The sequence below is a fragment of the Macrobrachium rosenbergii genome, chromosome 21 (assembly GCF_040412425.1).
Source record: "Macrobrachium rosenbergii isolate ZJJX-2024 chromosome 21, ASM4041242v1, whole genome shotgun sequence".
Classification (NCBI taxonomy): Eukaryota; Metazoa; Arthropoda; class Malacostraca; order Decapoda; family Palaemonidae; genus Macrobrachium; species Macrobrachium rosenbergii.
In genome coordinates, this window is record NC_089761.1 from 55,021,245 (window position 1) to 55,034,311 (window position 13,067).

General features: G+C 39.9%; 1 protein-coding gene across 5 annotated transcripts in view; it reads right to left on the reverse strand.

Moving 5' to 3' along the window:
- Positions 1 to 95: 95 nt before the first annotated feature.
- The window catches only part of LOC136850201 (inverted formin-2-like), a 110,891-nt gene continuing 97,919 nt past the window's right edge, over positions 96 to 13,067 (reverse strand). For all 5 annotated transcript variants that reach the window (XM_067123837.1, XM_067123840.1, XM_067123839.1 and 2 more), the window contains 2 exons: positions 6,412 to 6,666; positions 96 to 2,516 (listed from right to left, as the gene is read on the reverse strand). In XM_067123837.1, coding sequence (XP_066979938.1) covers positions 6,421 to 6,666 — 246 coding nt within the window. In that variant the 3' untranslated portion in view covers positions 96 to 2,516; positions 6,412 to 6,420. The remainder of the gene's footprint in view (positions 2,517 to 6,411; positions 6,667 to 13,067) is intronic.

Below are 13,067 nucleotides of genomic sequence, written 5' to 3' on the forward strand. Positions count from 1 at the left end.
TCTTTATCCTTTCGTTAAAGTCAAAGCTAATGTTCTTCCATATCCATATCTTAGTTATATTTTTGAGCCTTTAGGAATAGCTAATAAAATTAAAGTCATGAAAAATAAAATTTATTTGTTCATACAGAAATACAAACCATTTGTCTTTTATGTATGTATGCCTCAGCCTCAGTGTGAGTTGAAGCTTAGCAATGGTGGTTAATGGGGGTTAGGCAGGTTGTGGTGGAGTCCCTAGCTCACTGCAAGCCGGCAGTTTTTCTTCAGCTGCTGTTGGGTGTGGACGTTTGTGTGTGTTGAAACCATTTTCTTTCTGTATTAATAGTGTTTGTTTACACAATTTGCACTCTCCTTGAAGTCCCCTTGGACACTGGGCACTACATCCACAATTTATATGTTATCAAGGAGGCTGAGGCCAAGTCTGGAGGTTTCTCTTTTGCTAAAGGACCGTTAGTGGGGGTCTGTATGAGATGATTTTATACCCAGTTTGAATGTTGCAGTACAAATGTCTGGCCCAGTTTAGAGGTCACAGAGCCAGTGGTTTTTTCCCATCAGAAAAATGTTGTGGTTCCACAAGTAATGTGGGCAGGTGGTGCCAAACTATAATCTACCCAGCCTACTTGGTCAAAGGAAGGTCTCGAGGTTGGGAGGGGGGGGTGAAAGAGCGATGCCAAATCTACTTTCCTCATTGTGCAAATAAGGCTATTTCCTCATTGTGCAAATAAGGTTATTGAAGACTCCCTTTCGATTCTTTAAAAAAAAGCTTTTATTTAGGAAGCATATCTCTTTATAACTGAAGGCATTTTATGATAATACTGTTAGAAATAGAATATGAGAATATTAAGACAATATGACACCACATTCCTCGCATGCTGCCATATCTGTGTTTACCCTAAGGTGATGGTGAGGAAGAAATAATTATAGTTTTGGGTCAGTAGCCTTGGATTAACCAATTCCATTAAAGGATTAATCCTGGGTCAATACTAGGAACAATGGATATCTTCCCAAAACGAAGCATCAGCCCTCAAACAAATGAATAATAAATTAATTAGCCTTTTAATTCCTAAAGGTAGACCAATGTAACTTCAAATAATAAAATGATAAATAATAGCAAAACTATGGCATAAAAGAATGAATACTATACTTACATTTAGAAATAAAAGAAATCTGCAAGGAAGATAGAGAGCATTTCCAATGTACAGAGATTATATTTCAAAAGACATTTGTACAATCGTTACACAACCTCGACAAACGTAAATTGCAAGGAAAAAACAGACAAACGAAAGAAGAACACTGATTAAAAGAAGACAAACGAGCCTAATAACTGCTGGAAGTGATGTGAAAAAACAACAGTCCAAAATTACAAACTGACATTTAAAGGAGGGTGATAGTTAATATTTAAATTTCATTTAATTTATGATCACATATCTTCATTTATGATGATAACATTTCTTAAAGAAGAATTAGTGCTAAACTCCTTTGATTACAAGAGAAACAAAACCAGGAAATACCAAAGAGGATTATAACAGGCCAAGGTCCTAGGAGGGAAAGGGTATCCACAATCCACGAGCAACTTAGAAACAGGAATGTCAACACTAAAGCGATTGGGGGGCCCCCTTTTGATCAAGTACGCTAGGGAGACTGGTCTTCAACTTTCTGTAGGGATGGCACCCACGAGCTCTTGGCCACTTATGACTTGTGTAGTCTTCCAGGTACCTGTAGAACAAGAAAGCATCTTGCCTAAGGTACTAGGAGGTTGAAAGGGTGAACGACTGTTATATATCTCTCTCTCTCTCTCTCTCATGTTCCCCTTCTATTTGGGCTGCACTTGGTTCTCTGAAGTTTTCACAGAGTGAGAGTACAGACTCTCTAGCTTAGGGCCCTATCAGCCTTGCATTCCTGTGCCAGTTTACAGGATCATTGGTGCTCTGCTCATTATCATGACCAGGAACATGACACATCTCTGGGTGGAGGGAGGAGTCTCCAGCAAAAAAGGTGATCGCTTGTACTGTATTTTTGTAAGAACAAATATAAAATTAAGGCTACAATCAAAAGCCTTTACTATAATCCCCCATCAGATGCTCCACACAGTCTCTGATGCTGAAATAAAAAGGACTGGCTTATAGCAAGTGAATGGGAGACTCCCCTGACTCATCTACATACCACCATTTACCCACCTTGTTATCAAGCTTCAACGATTGTTCCCAGCTTGTGGTTTGTGGTGAGGAATACAGTAATGGTTTGTATACCTTGGAAAAAATTGAATTTCTTTTAAAATTACATTTTCTGATATAATTGTCACATTACATGAGATTATTTAAGCAAGGCAGAATAAAATGCACTATCTTATGCCTCTTTGGCTATTTAAAATTACGATATATCAAACAGCAACATTTAAAATTTATTACCAGATGTTTAAATACGTATTTAAAAATAGAGTATCTATGCGTTCTTAATTTGCTACAAACTAACTGCAAGTGATGAAAGTGGTCTGCAGCTCTTGTGAGGTACCTTCCATTCTGAAAATGAGAGCAAAATAACACATTAAATATATTCATCTGGAGTAACAATAAAAATTTTATTTAAAGTTGGCACATTTTTGAATGAATGTGAACAATTACACACAAATCTATATTTGTTCCTACACGAATACAAACCCTCGGTCTTGACATATGTAAACCGGCCATTTAATTCTTGACAAGGTTGTTAGGTAGTTAACTAACGGATGGTCGGGTGGGGAGTCCCACCCTCCCATCCAGCGATGCATCCACTTATCTTCTGGCCATCTCCCGAGCCACACACATCCTGTTCTACTCTGTCCTAGGATCAGAATGGTTATATGTTCAAGTGGTTCAGAGGGGATCAGTAGGTTCCAATGAGGGTCTCTCTCCTGCCAAGAGAGTAGCCCGGGTGGAACATGACCTGGAAGAGCTCGAAGGTCCTTTTCCTGTGGACATGGACACCCCCGAACTACAAAGGACCTATGTTGAGATCGTGAAACTGATCTGTTAGTGTAACAATCTCCGGGAAGAGACCATGGCCACTCCCGTGGCTCGTCCTTCTGTCCTTGAAGCTTTCTGGGGACCGCACAAGGAACCCAAAGCTTTGTTGGGCCTGCCGTGCTCTGATCTTGCCGAAGGGGTTTTAGACCAAGTGAATTCTCTGGTATCTGGAAAAGAGAACTCACTTCATTCTAGTTGCTCGAACAAGATACTTCTCACTCCTCTCCCTCATCAGAAGCATTTCTACTTGCTCTCGGAGAGGCCACTGCTGACCAAATAGGTTGACCCAGACCTGGTTCGTCTAGGCCTGGGTCTGTCGCTGGGCCAGCTTCATGCAGAGGGAATCTCCTTCTCGCAGTAGGAGTCGGTGGCCCTGGAACCGACTGCCATGGCAGCATTCCAGGCAGTCTCTTGGCTGGATCGATGGACCCACTGTGTCCAGGATCGCTTTCTCATCTACGAGTTCAAGAAACTCTGAGGAGGAAGCCACTTTCAAGAGGCTAATGCTATCTGGAGGTGGGGCCATTTCCTACCCAGCCCACCAGACAAACCTGTGGGCGAATTTGGTGTTGAAGAAGAGGGAGACGGGGTCCTAACTCTAATCTCCCAGTTCCTGAGTCGGCTTTGGCCTTGAGGAATGGACCGTTGCTGGATTCTGCTTCCCTCTTCCCTAGAGAGCAAGTGGATACCATGGTAGACAGATGGAGGGCTGATAACAACAACCGTCTTGCCCACCAGGCAATGGCCAAGACCTCCGGGTCTTCATATGCCACTGCAGCCCAACCTTTGCGTCAGGCTGGCACTTCCTCTGTGAGTACTAAGAAGTCCCAGACTTCGAAAGTCCCCTGTAGGAATACCCATCTTCTTCTGCCCCTGCCAGCCCCCTTCCCAGTTCTGGGAATAGGGGGCAAGGGTAAGAAGGAGGGAGGAGGATGCTGGGGGCGGCGTTCCTCCCCACATGCTGCCAGTGGTTGGGGGGGTGGGGGAAGCTGTCGTGCCATTGGGCAACATGGCAGCAATATGAAGAGGAGACCTGGTTAGTGATTGTCCTTTAGGAAGGACATTCACTTCCCTTCGAGTCCCCGCCTCTTGCCTTACAATGGCTCTCCCAGAGACTGTTCTAGAGCTACAGTTTCTGTGACATCATTTTCTCTGTCATTGGCTCTCCCCGCACCATGCTCCGTGCCATCGCTATCCGTGTCGTGTCCACCATCTTCCACCCCTGGACCTTCTACATCTGCTCCCTCCGACTCTTATTCAGGCTGTCTTTGACAGTTGAGTTGCTGAAATCAAAGAAGAGACATTGACACCATAGGTCTCCTTCCTTGTCTTCATCGTCATCTTCATCTTCCTACTCTTCTTCGTCGTCTCTTCCATCCACCCGTCAGATGTTGGAAGAAGTTTTGCTGGCCCTCTTCAGGTTCTTGTTCTTCTTCTCTTGCAGCTGATCCTTGTTTGTTCAAACATGTCCGTGCTGAACCTGTTCCTACTTCATCTAGAGCTGCTGCAAGCCATGTTCCCTTCAAGGCACATGGCCATGCTTCTTCTGCCTTAGCCAACAAACCGTGCCTAGTTCCTGATTCCTGTGCTGCAGTACTCACATCCAGAGAAGTGTCCTCTAAGAACCCCAAATCTACGAATCGGTCTTCTCCACAGGAGGTCTTATCTACTCGTCTTGTTCAAACAATGAGTGTTTCCAAGGGCTGTAAGATGGACACTAAGATTCTCATCAAGAAGTTGATTGTTAAAGAGCTCTCTTAAGATCAGGACCATTCTCCTCATAGATCTCTTAGTCCTTGCCCTCGACTGCACATCCGTGTCTCTCCTACGCATGTTGAGAACCTTACACAGCCATGAAGCAACCCACAGCCTCTGTCTCCCCAACATTATTCTTGCTCAAGTTCTTCAGGAAGGGACTGTGATCCGTGCTGTCGATCACATAGCCTGACCGTTCCTCACGTAACGGGAGCCCTGGACGGTCTTGTAACCAATCAGAGCATTCATCTCCAAATGTAGTAAATAAACTAAGCAAGTAAAATAGGTTATAACAGAAACTGAGTTTTATGCCTTTCTTCACTTGTCAGTGTGTTCAGGTTCCAAAGACCAAGTTAAGTGAAAGTTAGTGTCATTCAAAATTCAGGTTAATCTTAACTTTCTGTTTAAAGAGTTTACACTTGATTATCGCACTACATTCCAATACTCCTTTAAAAAGTAGACAAAATTTTATACAATCTACAGTATTTAAAATCTCTTACTCTTATCATATCTTCAACAGTAGCCTCAACCATTCAAAGCCTAGATTAAGATAGTTCTACTGAATCCCTAGATTAAGATAGTTCTACATCCCTACCATATTTTGATGGACTTGACTTCTAGGGTTCCTTCCTTGTATTCACAAACATTAGAGAATTGGAAATTTTATTTGTATTCACAGAACTTAACCGTAAGCCTCTGTGTAGAATATTTACTACATTTGCCTGTGGCTAGTGACTACTCATCAATGAAATCAAAGAAAAATCTTCAATCATTTGTTTCTTACAATTTTTGAAGTTGCTGTTGTGGTGAGCAGTGGCCTTTTGTGTCCAATTATGGCCCAGATATGCAGAGGACACCAAACAATCCACACTACAGTACATATAAATTTCTTTTATTTGTAATTTCTAACATAAATTTTCTTATGTGTCTATTAATTAGGCTGCAGTATGTCAAGTTCTCAGACATTGTGAAAAGCACTTTTGCCAAAGATCACATTGGAAAGTCATCAATCCCAGATATATTGCCATGAAATTTTTGTAGCAGATGATATAAAGGCCAGTATTTTGCTTGTAAGTTCTAATTTAAAGTTGGAAACCTATTTATATTGTGCAATCACTGGATTCTATTTTGTCAGGTATAATTCCATAAAGACTGTTTGAATTTGCACTCTTAAAAGTGATATGCTTACCCTATGACATTAAGCCTCATGTCACCAGCTGCTTTGGAGAAAGAGCTCATGCCAGCACAAGGCTGGCCTAATTTAAAACAACAGGACTCATGAGATGTAGGAATTTTTATACAGTACTGGTATTGGAAAATTTAATATCAGAAAGCTTTACCTGAATAATTTTACACTGTACAGCATAATAGTGCACTGTATTAGTTTTTTATTTTCATTTGTCTTTTCCCAATCTATTAGGATTCACTATCAAGGTATACAGTAGTTTCAAATACTTAGAATCCAGTTACATGTACAATTCTAATCACTCCATAAAACTTTACTTGCTTGAGAACAAAACTAAGCCAAGATAAAACTTTAAATGTCAATATCACAGCTTTAACTTTAAACATATATAACCTTCTCTGGTTGTACTTTAAATAAGCTTTCACAAACTGCATATTCTAAATTTATAAAATTGTTGAGGAAAGTATTTACCTATAGAATTTAACCAGTGGCGGCAGCAATCATTGGCTGTGTCCTCTTCCTGAGCTTAAAATCACCTTTCCGTATATCAGCCAGCAACCGATCCACAACACAGCCTCCACTATCTTCAGGTGGTGGAAGATTCTGTCCTCTCTTTCTAACTGGAATACCTGCTGCTACTGCCTTTGCACGTTCTTCCTCTTGCCTCACTTTCTCAGCCTCCAGGCGCTTCTTTCGCTCCTCTAGTTTTCTCCGGACTTCATTATCCTGAAGGCAAATATGGAGGGATTTATTTAACAAATCATGTTCTTCATTTGCAAACAATTAATGATATTTGCGTAATATAGTAGAGTCTAATATGGTTATAAATTTGAAGATTAAAACAGTACATTTTTAATTTATATTTCTGTTTTAAAAATGCTGAACCAGTTGTCATGCCTCAAAAGAGGTGTAAAAAAGGGATTTTGACGAAGGAAAAATCTATTTCTGGAGAGGGGACCGTGTCACCCGATGAAAAAGTCCATTCAGCACTTATTTCTAGGTAATTCCGTTGCTAGATACCAGAGAAAGCTAAATGAAATGCTGGAGTTACTACCCCCAGAGCGAGCTCCATCAGATGGAGTCGTGTATGGAAAAGGGTGAACTACAAAAACACGGAACCTTATCCTATAGAGATCCCAAGGTCAAAAAGTCCCACAGGGAGGTGCCGTTACAAACCCATGTACCACCCGCATGGACAGCACACAAAAAACACCGCTAGCCGCATTCCATTTCAGCAAGCACCATCGTTCACACGTTTTTTCGTTGTGCTTTTAATCTTGTGCCTTTTGCATCATTATGGCTTCCTCACAAGGTCTTTCGTCACCTAAGTTGAGTACCAATATTTCGTTTTTTAGTTGAGGCGATTGAATGGACTTTTTCATCGGCTGACACGGGACCCGATCCAGAAATACAAACCATAAAGAACAAATGAGTAAAGTAGCACTAAATTTTATGTTATAAAATAATGCTAGGAATTCTAGAATGTAACAAACTAGGTAGCAATGATACAGTTCAATTGAGCTGTAAAGTAAATTCTTATGAGAAGGCATGAGAGCATCACGGACTCAGCCTTTTAGTGAAACTCATCCCACAGTCAGGTTTGTAATGTGTGATCACATTGAAATACAGTATTAATGTTTTCTGCCATTATAATTGATCTTTTAAAAGTAAAGTTGTGAAACAGCAAATTCTGAGTAGTGTCACACCTTGGTTTTCGTATGCCCTAGTTTTCGTACGATTCAGTTTTCGTCAACTTTTTTTGTCAAACTTTTGTCCTAGTTTTCGTACATCTGCTTGGTTATCGTACAGTTGAAGATGCTCCACCCCAAACTTGTCCGCCGGACTGTGTGCATCACAAAGCATCCCAAGGGTTTGTGACCCAGGATGCCTTTGTTTCTCATTGAGTGAGCATCACCCCACGTGTTCATTCAAAACATTTCATAATAATCCATTGTTTTTTGTGTTTTTAGATTGAGTGTGACTGCTAAATAAGCCACCATTGGGCCAAAAAGTTCCAAGTGCCAGCCCTTTGATAAAGAAGATGAGAAACACGATTGAGTTCAAGAAAGAATTCATAGCAAAGTTCGAAAGTGGCGCACTCGTGGCTGATGTGTAAGAGTTCTTGGACAACCACAGGGAAGAGCTAACCACTGAAGAGCTGCAAGACCTTCAACTGGGACAGCAACAGACAGCAGATGAGGAATCAGAGGAGGAGGAAGAGAGAGGGGATAATGTGCCTTCTTCAGCGATTAAGGAGATGCGTGCAAAATGGAGTGAGTTGCAAAGTTTTCTGTAGAGATATCACCCTAACAAAGCTGTTGCAAGCCATGTCTGCAACTTGTTCAATGAAAATGCCTTGTTCCATTTTAGGCAAATCTATTTCGTGCAACAGGGGTCCAGTGACTCTCAAGCTGGTCTTAGTGCCAGTAGAAAACAAAGAAGGGAATTAACCCCAGATAGGGCATTGATACCTGAAGTCCTTAAGGGGGGGGATTACCCTTCCAAACAATAACTTTTCCTCCCCCCCCCTCTCCCCTCCTGGCCATCTTCCATATGTCAATATGTAAAGATAAAAGTGATAAATGTTCACTTATCCATCTCATTAGTCATTTATATTTATTTCTCATTGTTTTCTGTATGTAAAACTATAGTTATTCTCTATAAAATGTATTTTTTGTTAATATTTTTGGGTGTCTGGAACGGATTATTGGGATTTACATTATTTCTTAATGGGAATTATTTCTTCAGTTTTCGTAAGATTCGGTTTTTGTCAGACTTTCTGGAACAGATTACATACAAAAACCAAGGTTCCATTGTATTTATGAAGTTGTCAAAATACTCTTATTACAGTTGTCTGTGCAGCTGTTACATAAAGAATGCTAAATTATACTAATGTAGAAGGCTAAAGATGAGTTAAGACAATATTCCATGAGTCTGGGAGAACCTAGCCATTGCACGGTTTCACTTGGCAGTTCATCCATGCATACCTACGCCACCGTTGAAGATACTGTTGAGTATACAGAATGGATTACGTTTGGTATACTCAGTAGCATGTAAGATCGTGTGGAGATTAAGTTGCTTCTAGCTGAATTGCTAGATCTTCATTGAAAGTTGTATAGACAACAGTAGAGAATTATTATTGTCAAAAATTTGTTTAAAAACACCACTGAGTCCTTTTTGCAACCTCATATGCCTCACCTAAAGGATTTGGTTTGAAATGAGGCTGAAAATTAAAGTAAGACAGCATTAAAAATGATGGAAAGCTAAGTAGGAAGAGGCATAAGGGAACAGATGGAGGGTAAAAGGCATTTGTTGAGGAAAGCTATACTAATGGTTAAAAAATTCACCCTCATCTTTGTCAGACATTGGTAGGATCTAGTGCACTACTTCACTACCCTATTGTCTGATAATGGAAAACTACTTACAAACCATAGGAACAAAGCTCAGTTGCTGCATGGGCACAGATGCTGGGCAGTCTTTGGTAGACATTCCTGTTCCTGATACCTACCATTCTCAACTACTGCTCACCAAGTATGCTTTTCTTTTGGGAGACATGTGGAATCACAGGTAACTAAAGACAGCTAGAATAGGTGGAGGTCCAGTTAAGTTTTCCATTAAGTGATATGTCAGCAGTCCTTTCATCCAAACTTGGCTGTCTTATTTTCAATTCTTGTTTTTCCAGGTAAGTGGAATTTATGTAATAATTCATTCTCAGAGCTGATTTTAGCAATTACAAGCCACTCTCCATATTGCCGCTTAAGGATTGGGCATACTCGCCTAACACACAGCTTTCTGATGGCTGAGGAGAATCAACCTTTTTGTGAGGATTGTCTGATCCCCTTGACTGTGAGGCATTTGCTGGTTGAGTGCCTCAGTCTTGGGGATATTAGAAGCTGTTGCCTCTCTGAGGCTCTTGGTCGGGATGGCAGGTTCATCCTTGCCAAGATCCTTGGAGAGGATGTGGTGTATGATGCCAGTGGCATTTTTAGATTTATTATTGATGCTGGTCTTCTCCCAAAAATATAATATTTCATTCATGTTGTTTTATTTTTTTATTGTTTTTATAGCAGCTATGTTGTTCATTTAACTGATCTCGGCATCAATGACCAAGTTGTCACGATGCCAGATAACTCAAAATCATTCATTCATTCATTCTCCATCTTTAAAATGCTCTTTGGGGTTGACACAAGGTTGCACTTTGGCCTTAAATAGCTATGCTTGCGGAAGGCAGTAAGGTCTTAGTGATGCCCTTTTACATCTTGCTAGTTACCTCTAAGACATCAGTGATAACTGATTTGAATCCATGCTTGTTAAGAGTTGACTTTAGTGCTGACATAAAATGTTTTTCATCTCATTAAAGGAATTTTAAGTGACTGGAAACAAAGAATTTTTGTTGATTGTTTACAGGTCATTAATGAGGAGCAGAGGCAAAGAACAAGTCATTGTTGTTGCACAATGTCCTAGAGACCCAACATACATACTTACATACTATATAAATGCCCAAACCTTTCTCCACCCATTCTAGGATTGGGGGAACCAAGCAATAGTTGTTGATGACTCAGCAGGTAGACCTATGCCAATTTCCTACTCCATCCTCAGCTCATGGAAAATAAGGTTATATTGCTAGTGAAATCTATCATGCCATGAGTAGGGCCTGAACCTGAGTCCACCTCACCAGGAAGTGCAGGCCATTGAATCTAAATTTATCTTCTGGTATTGGGCTGCTACTTTCATTGCAGATATTCGCTTCGCCCAATTGCAAAATGAAGATGCTAGTGCCCAAACTTAGCACTTGCCATGGAAAAAGGTAATTGTTCATACAAAGAACAAACCTGGGTCTTAACATAAGGGGAAAATCTCTAGCAGGCGAAGATTCGCAGACCCTCTTCGGATTCTCGCTTCTCTTCACCTACAGCTGATCCTTGTTCATCTAAGCGTACATGTCAAATGGTTCGTGCTTCTTCTAGAGCTGCTTCAAGCCTTTTGACTTCTGCGCACAGCCGTGCTTCCTTTAACCCTTAATGGACGGGAAGCATCATATGATTATCTATAACATGTTTTGAGTGATGGATGGTATAACTTCTATGAGTATTAATATTACATGCCATATGGTTTGGATGAATTTAGCAAGAAAGATGTCCATAGCACTTCAAAGGTCCATAAATGCCTTATGGCCAATATAACAGCTCAGCACAGGAGAGACATCGATCAGTATGCCTTGAGATTTCAGAGGGGAATGTACTGCCTCTCTGCAGCTCCAGGACATCTTTTTATTTATTTGCTCATAAATATACCCAGGGTATCTTTTATGATAGTATGTCAGCTATAATTGCCATTGGTTTTAGTTCTTATCTTTTATGATAGTATGTCAGCTATAATTGTAATTTTGCAAAGAAATATTAGAAAAAAATGTATACCTCACAAAAAGTTACTGCATCTCCCCATCTCAGTGAATCTTGTAAATATTTTACAACACATATACTCAGAATTTGTTACTGATTTTATTCCTTATCTGTTATGATATTGTGTGATCTGTAATTATAATTTTACAAAATAAAATAAATTATTAAAAAAACATACTTAACTTGGTAAAATTAACATATTTTTACAAATGTCTTGTATAAGAGGCCCCACACCGAGTTGTAAATAGTCACTTTCAACTTCCTGTGGAAGGTAGGGAAAAAATTTTAGAATTTTTTTTCTAACACCATGTGCATTTGCATATCTTCCTTTTTCCATTGATGTGTTTTTTTTTTTAAATTGGCCAACCTTAAAGTTTGCCAGGTCTGGGGATGTGCTTGATATATATTTAGCCTGTCCCTTAAGGGTTAAGGAGCACAGCCTGTCTCTTCTGCATTAGACGTCAATCCACACCTAGTTCCCGACTCTTGTGCTCAGAAGAGACAGAACAAGAAGGAAGTGATACATCTGTTGCCACTGGGGATGAAAAACCTTCCAAAGATGGAGCCACCGATTTCCTCTTGAATCTCCTCTTCTTACCAAAATTCCTCCTTGCTCAGGAGACCAAATACAACACTCCAGACAGGGATTACTCACTCTACAATCATTAGCTCTACACCTGCTGCAAGTGGTATGGGGGTCTCTATCCAAAGTGGCTAAATAACAAGAACAAGGGTTGCTACCTACCCTCAGACATCGTCTTTGAGGCTTGGGTTGCTTAGAAGATTCGAGGGTTTGCATTTCTAGAAATGCAAAATACACACAGATAACATTAAATCACTCAGAAAAATGCACAAACAAAAAGAGAGAAAAAAACCAGAATGCCAAAGTGTAATACGGGCAGGAAGTGCTAAAATAACCAGCATCTTGGCTAGAAAGGAAGAAAGGCTGTCTTGCTACAAAGGCAGTTAGAGAGAAACTGGTACACCACTGTGTAGCTGGAGTGAATCAGGTCAGGCTGCTCCCTCCTCCTACACCCCAATTGGCTGTCTCCTGTTGCCACCAAATCCTTGTACTATTTTTTTTTAACATGACTTCAGGAGGCGCTAGAGAATTTTCCCCTTATGTTAAGACTGCAGGTTTGTTAGTTATGAAAAATACAGGACTCCAGCAGATGCTAGAGAATTTTCCCCTTATGTTAAGTCTGCAGGTTTGTTAGTTATGAAATATACAAACGGATTAAAAATTTGTCATTTTATAATGGTCCTTCACTTTTGTAGGGTTATGGATTACAGCACATGGAGAGTGAAAATAAGGATCTATACTTCTACAGTAAACTAATTTTGCATGCCAAGATCATTTTCCAATGCTAAATTTATTTGTGGCTTTATATATTGTGTCTGACAGTTTGCACAAAAACAAATAAAATAACAAACACCTATTTTTGTAGCTGAATTGTTCAATGTTATACAGTACTAGAGCAAATGCAATATTTATTTAAAATCACTACTGTAATACTTAACAGGAACTCCAGCAAGATAAGAGAATGAATTTACATTTTCTCTATTAATTATTATTCTGTCTTGTATATTTTTTTCTTCAAATCACTAATACTGTATATAGAAATAAAAGTGTTACCAATAGATTATTCATATGCAGTTAGCGCTACAATGGTTTTGTTACTACTGTACTGCTGAAAAAAAAAGTGTATAACAAACTTTGTGTTT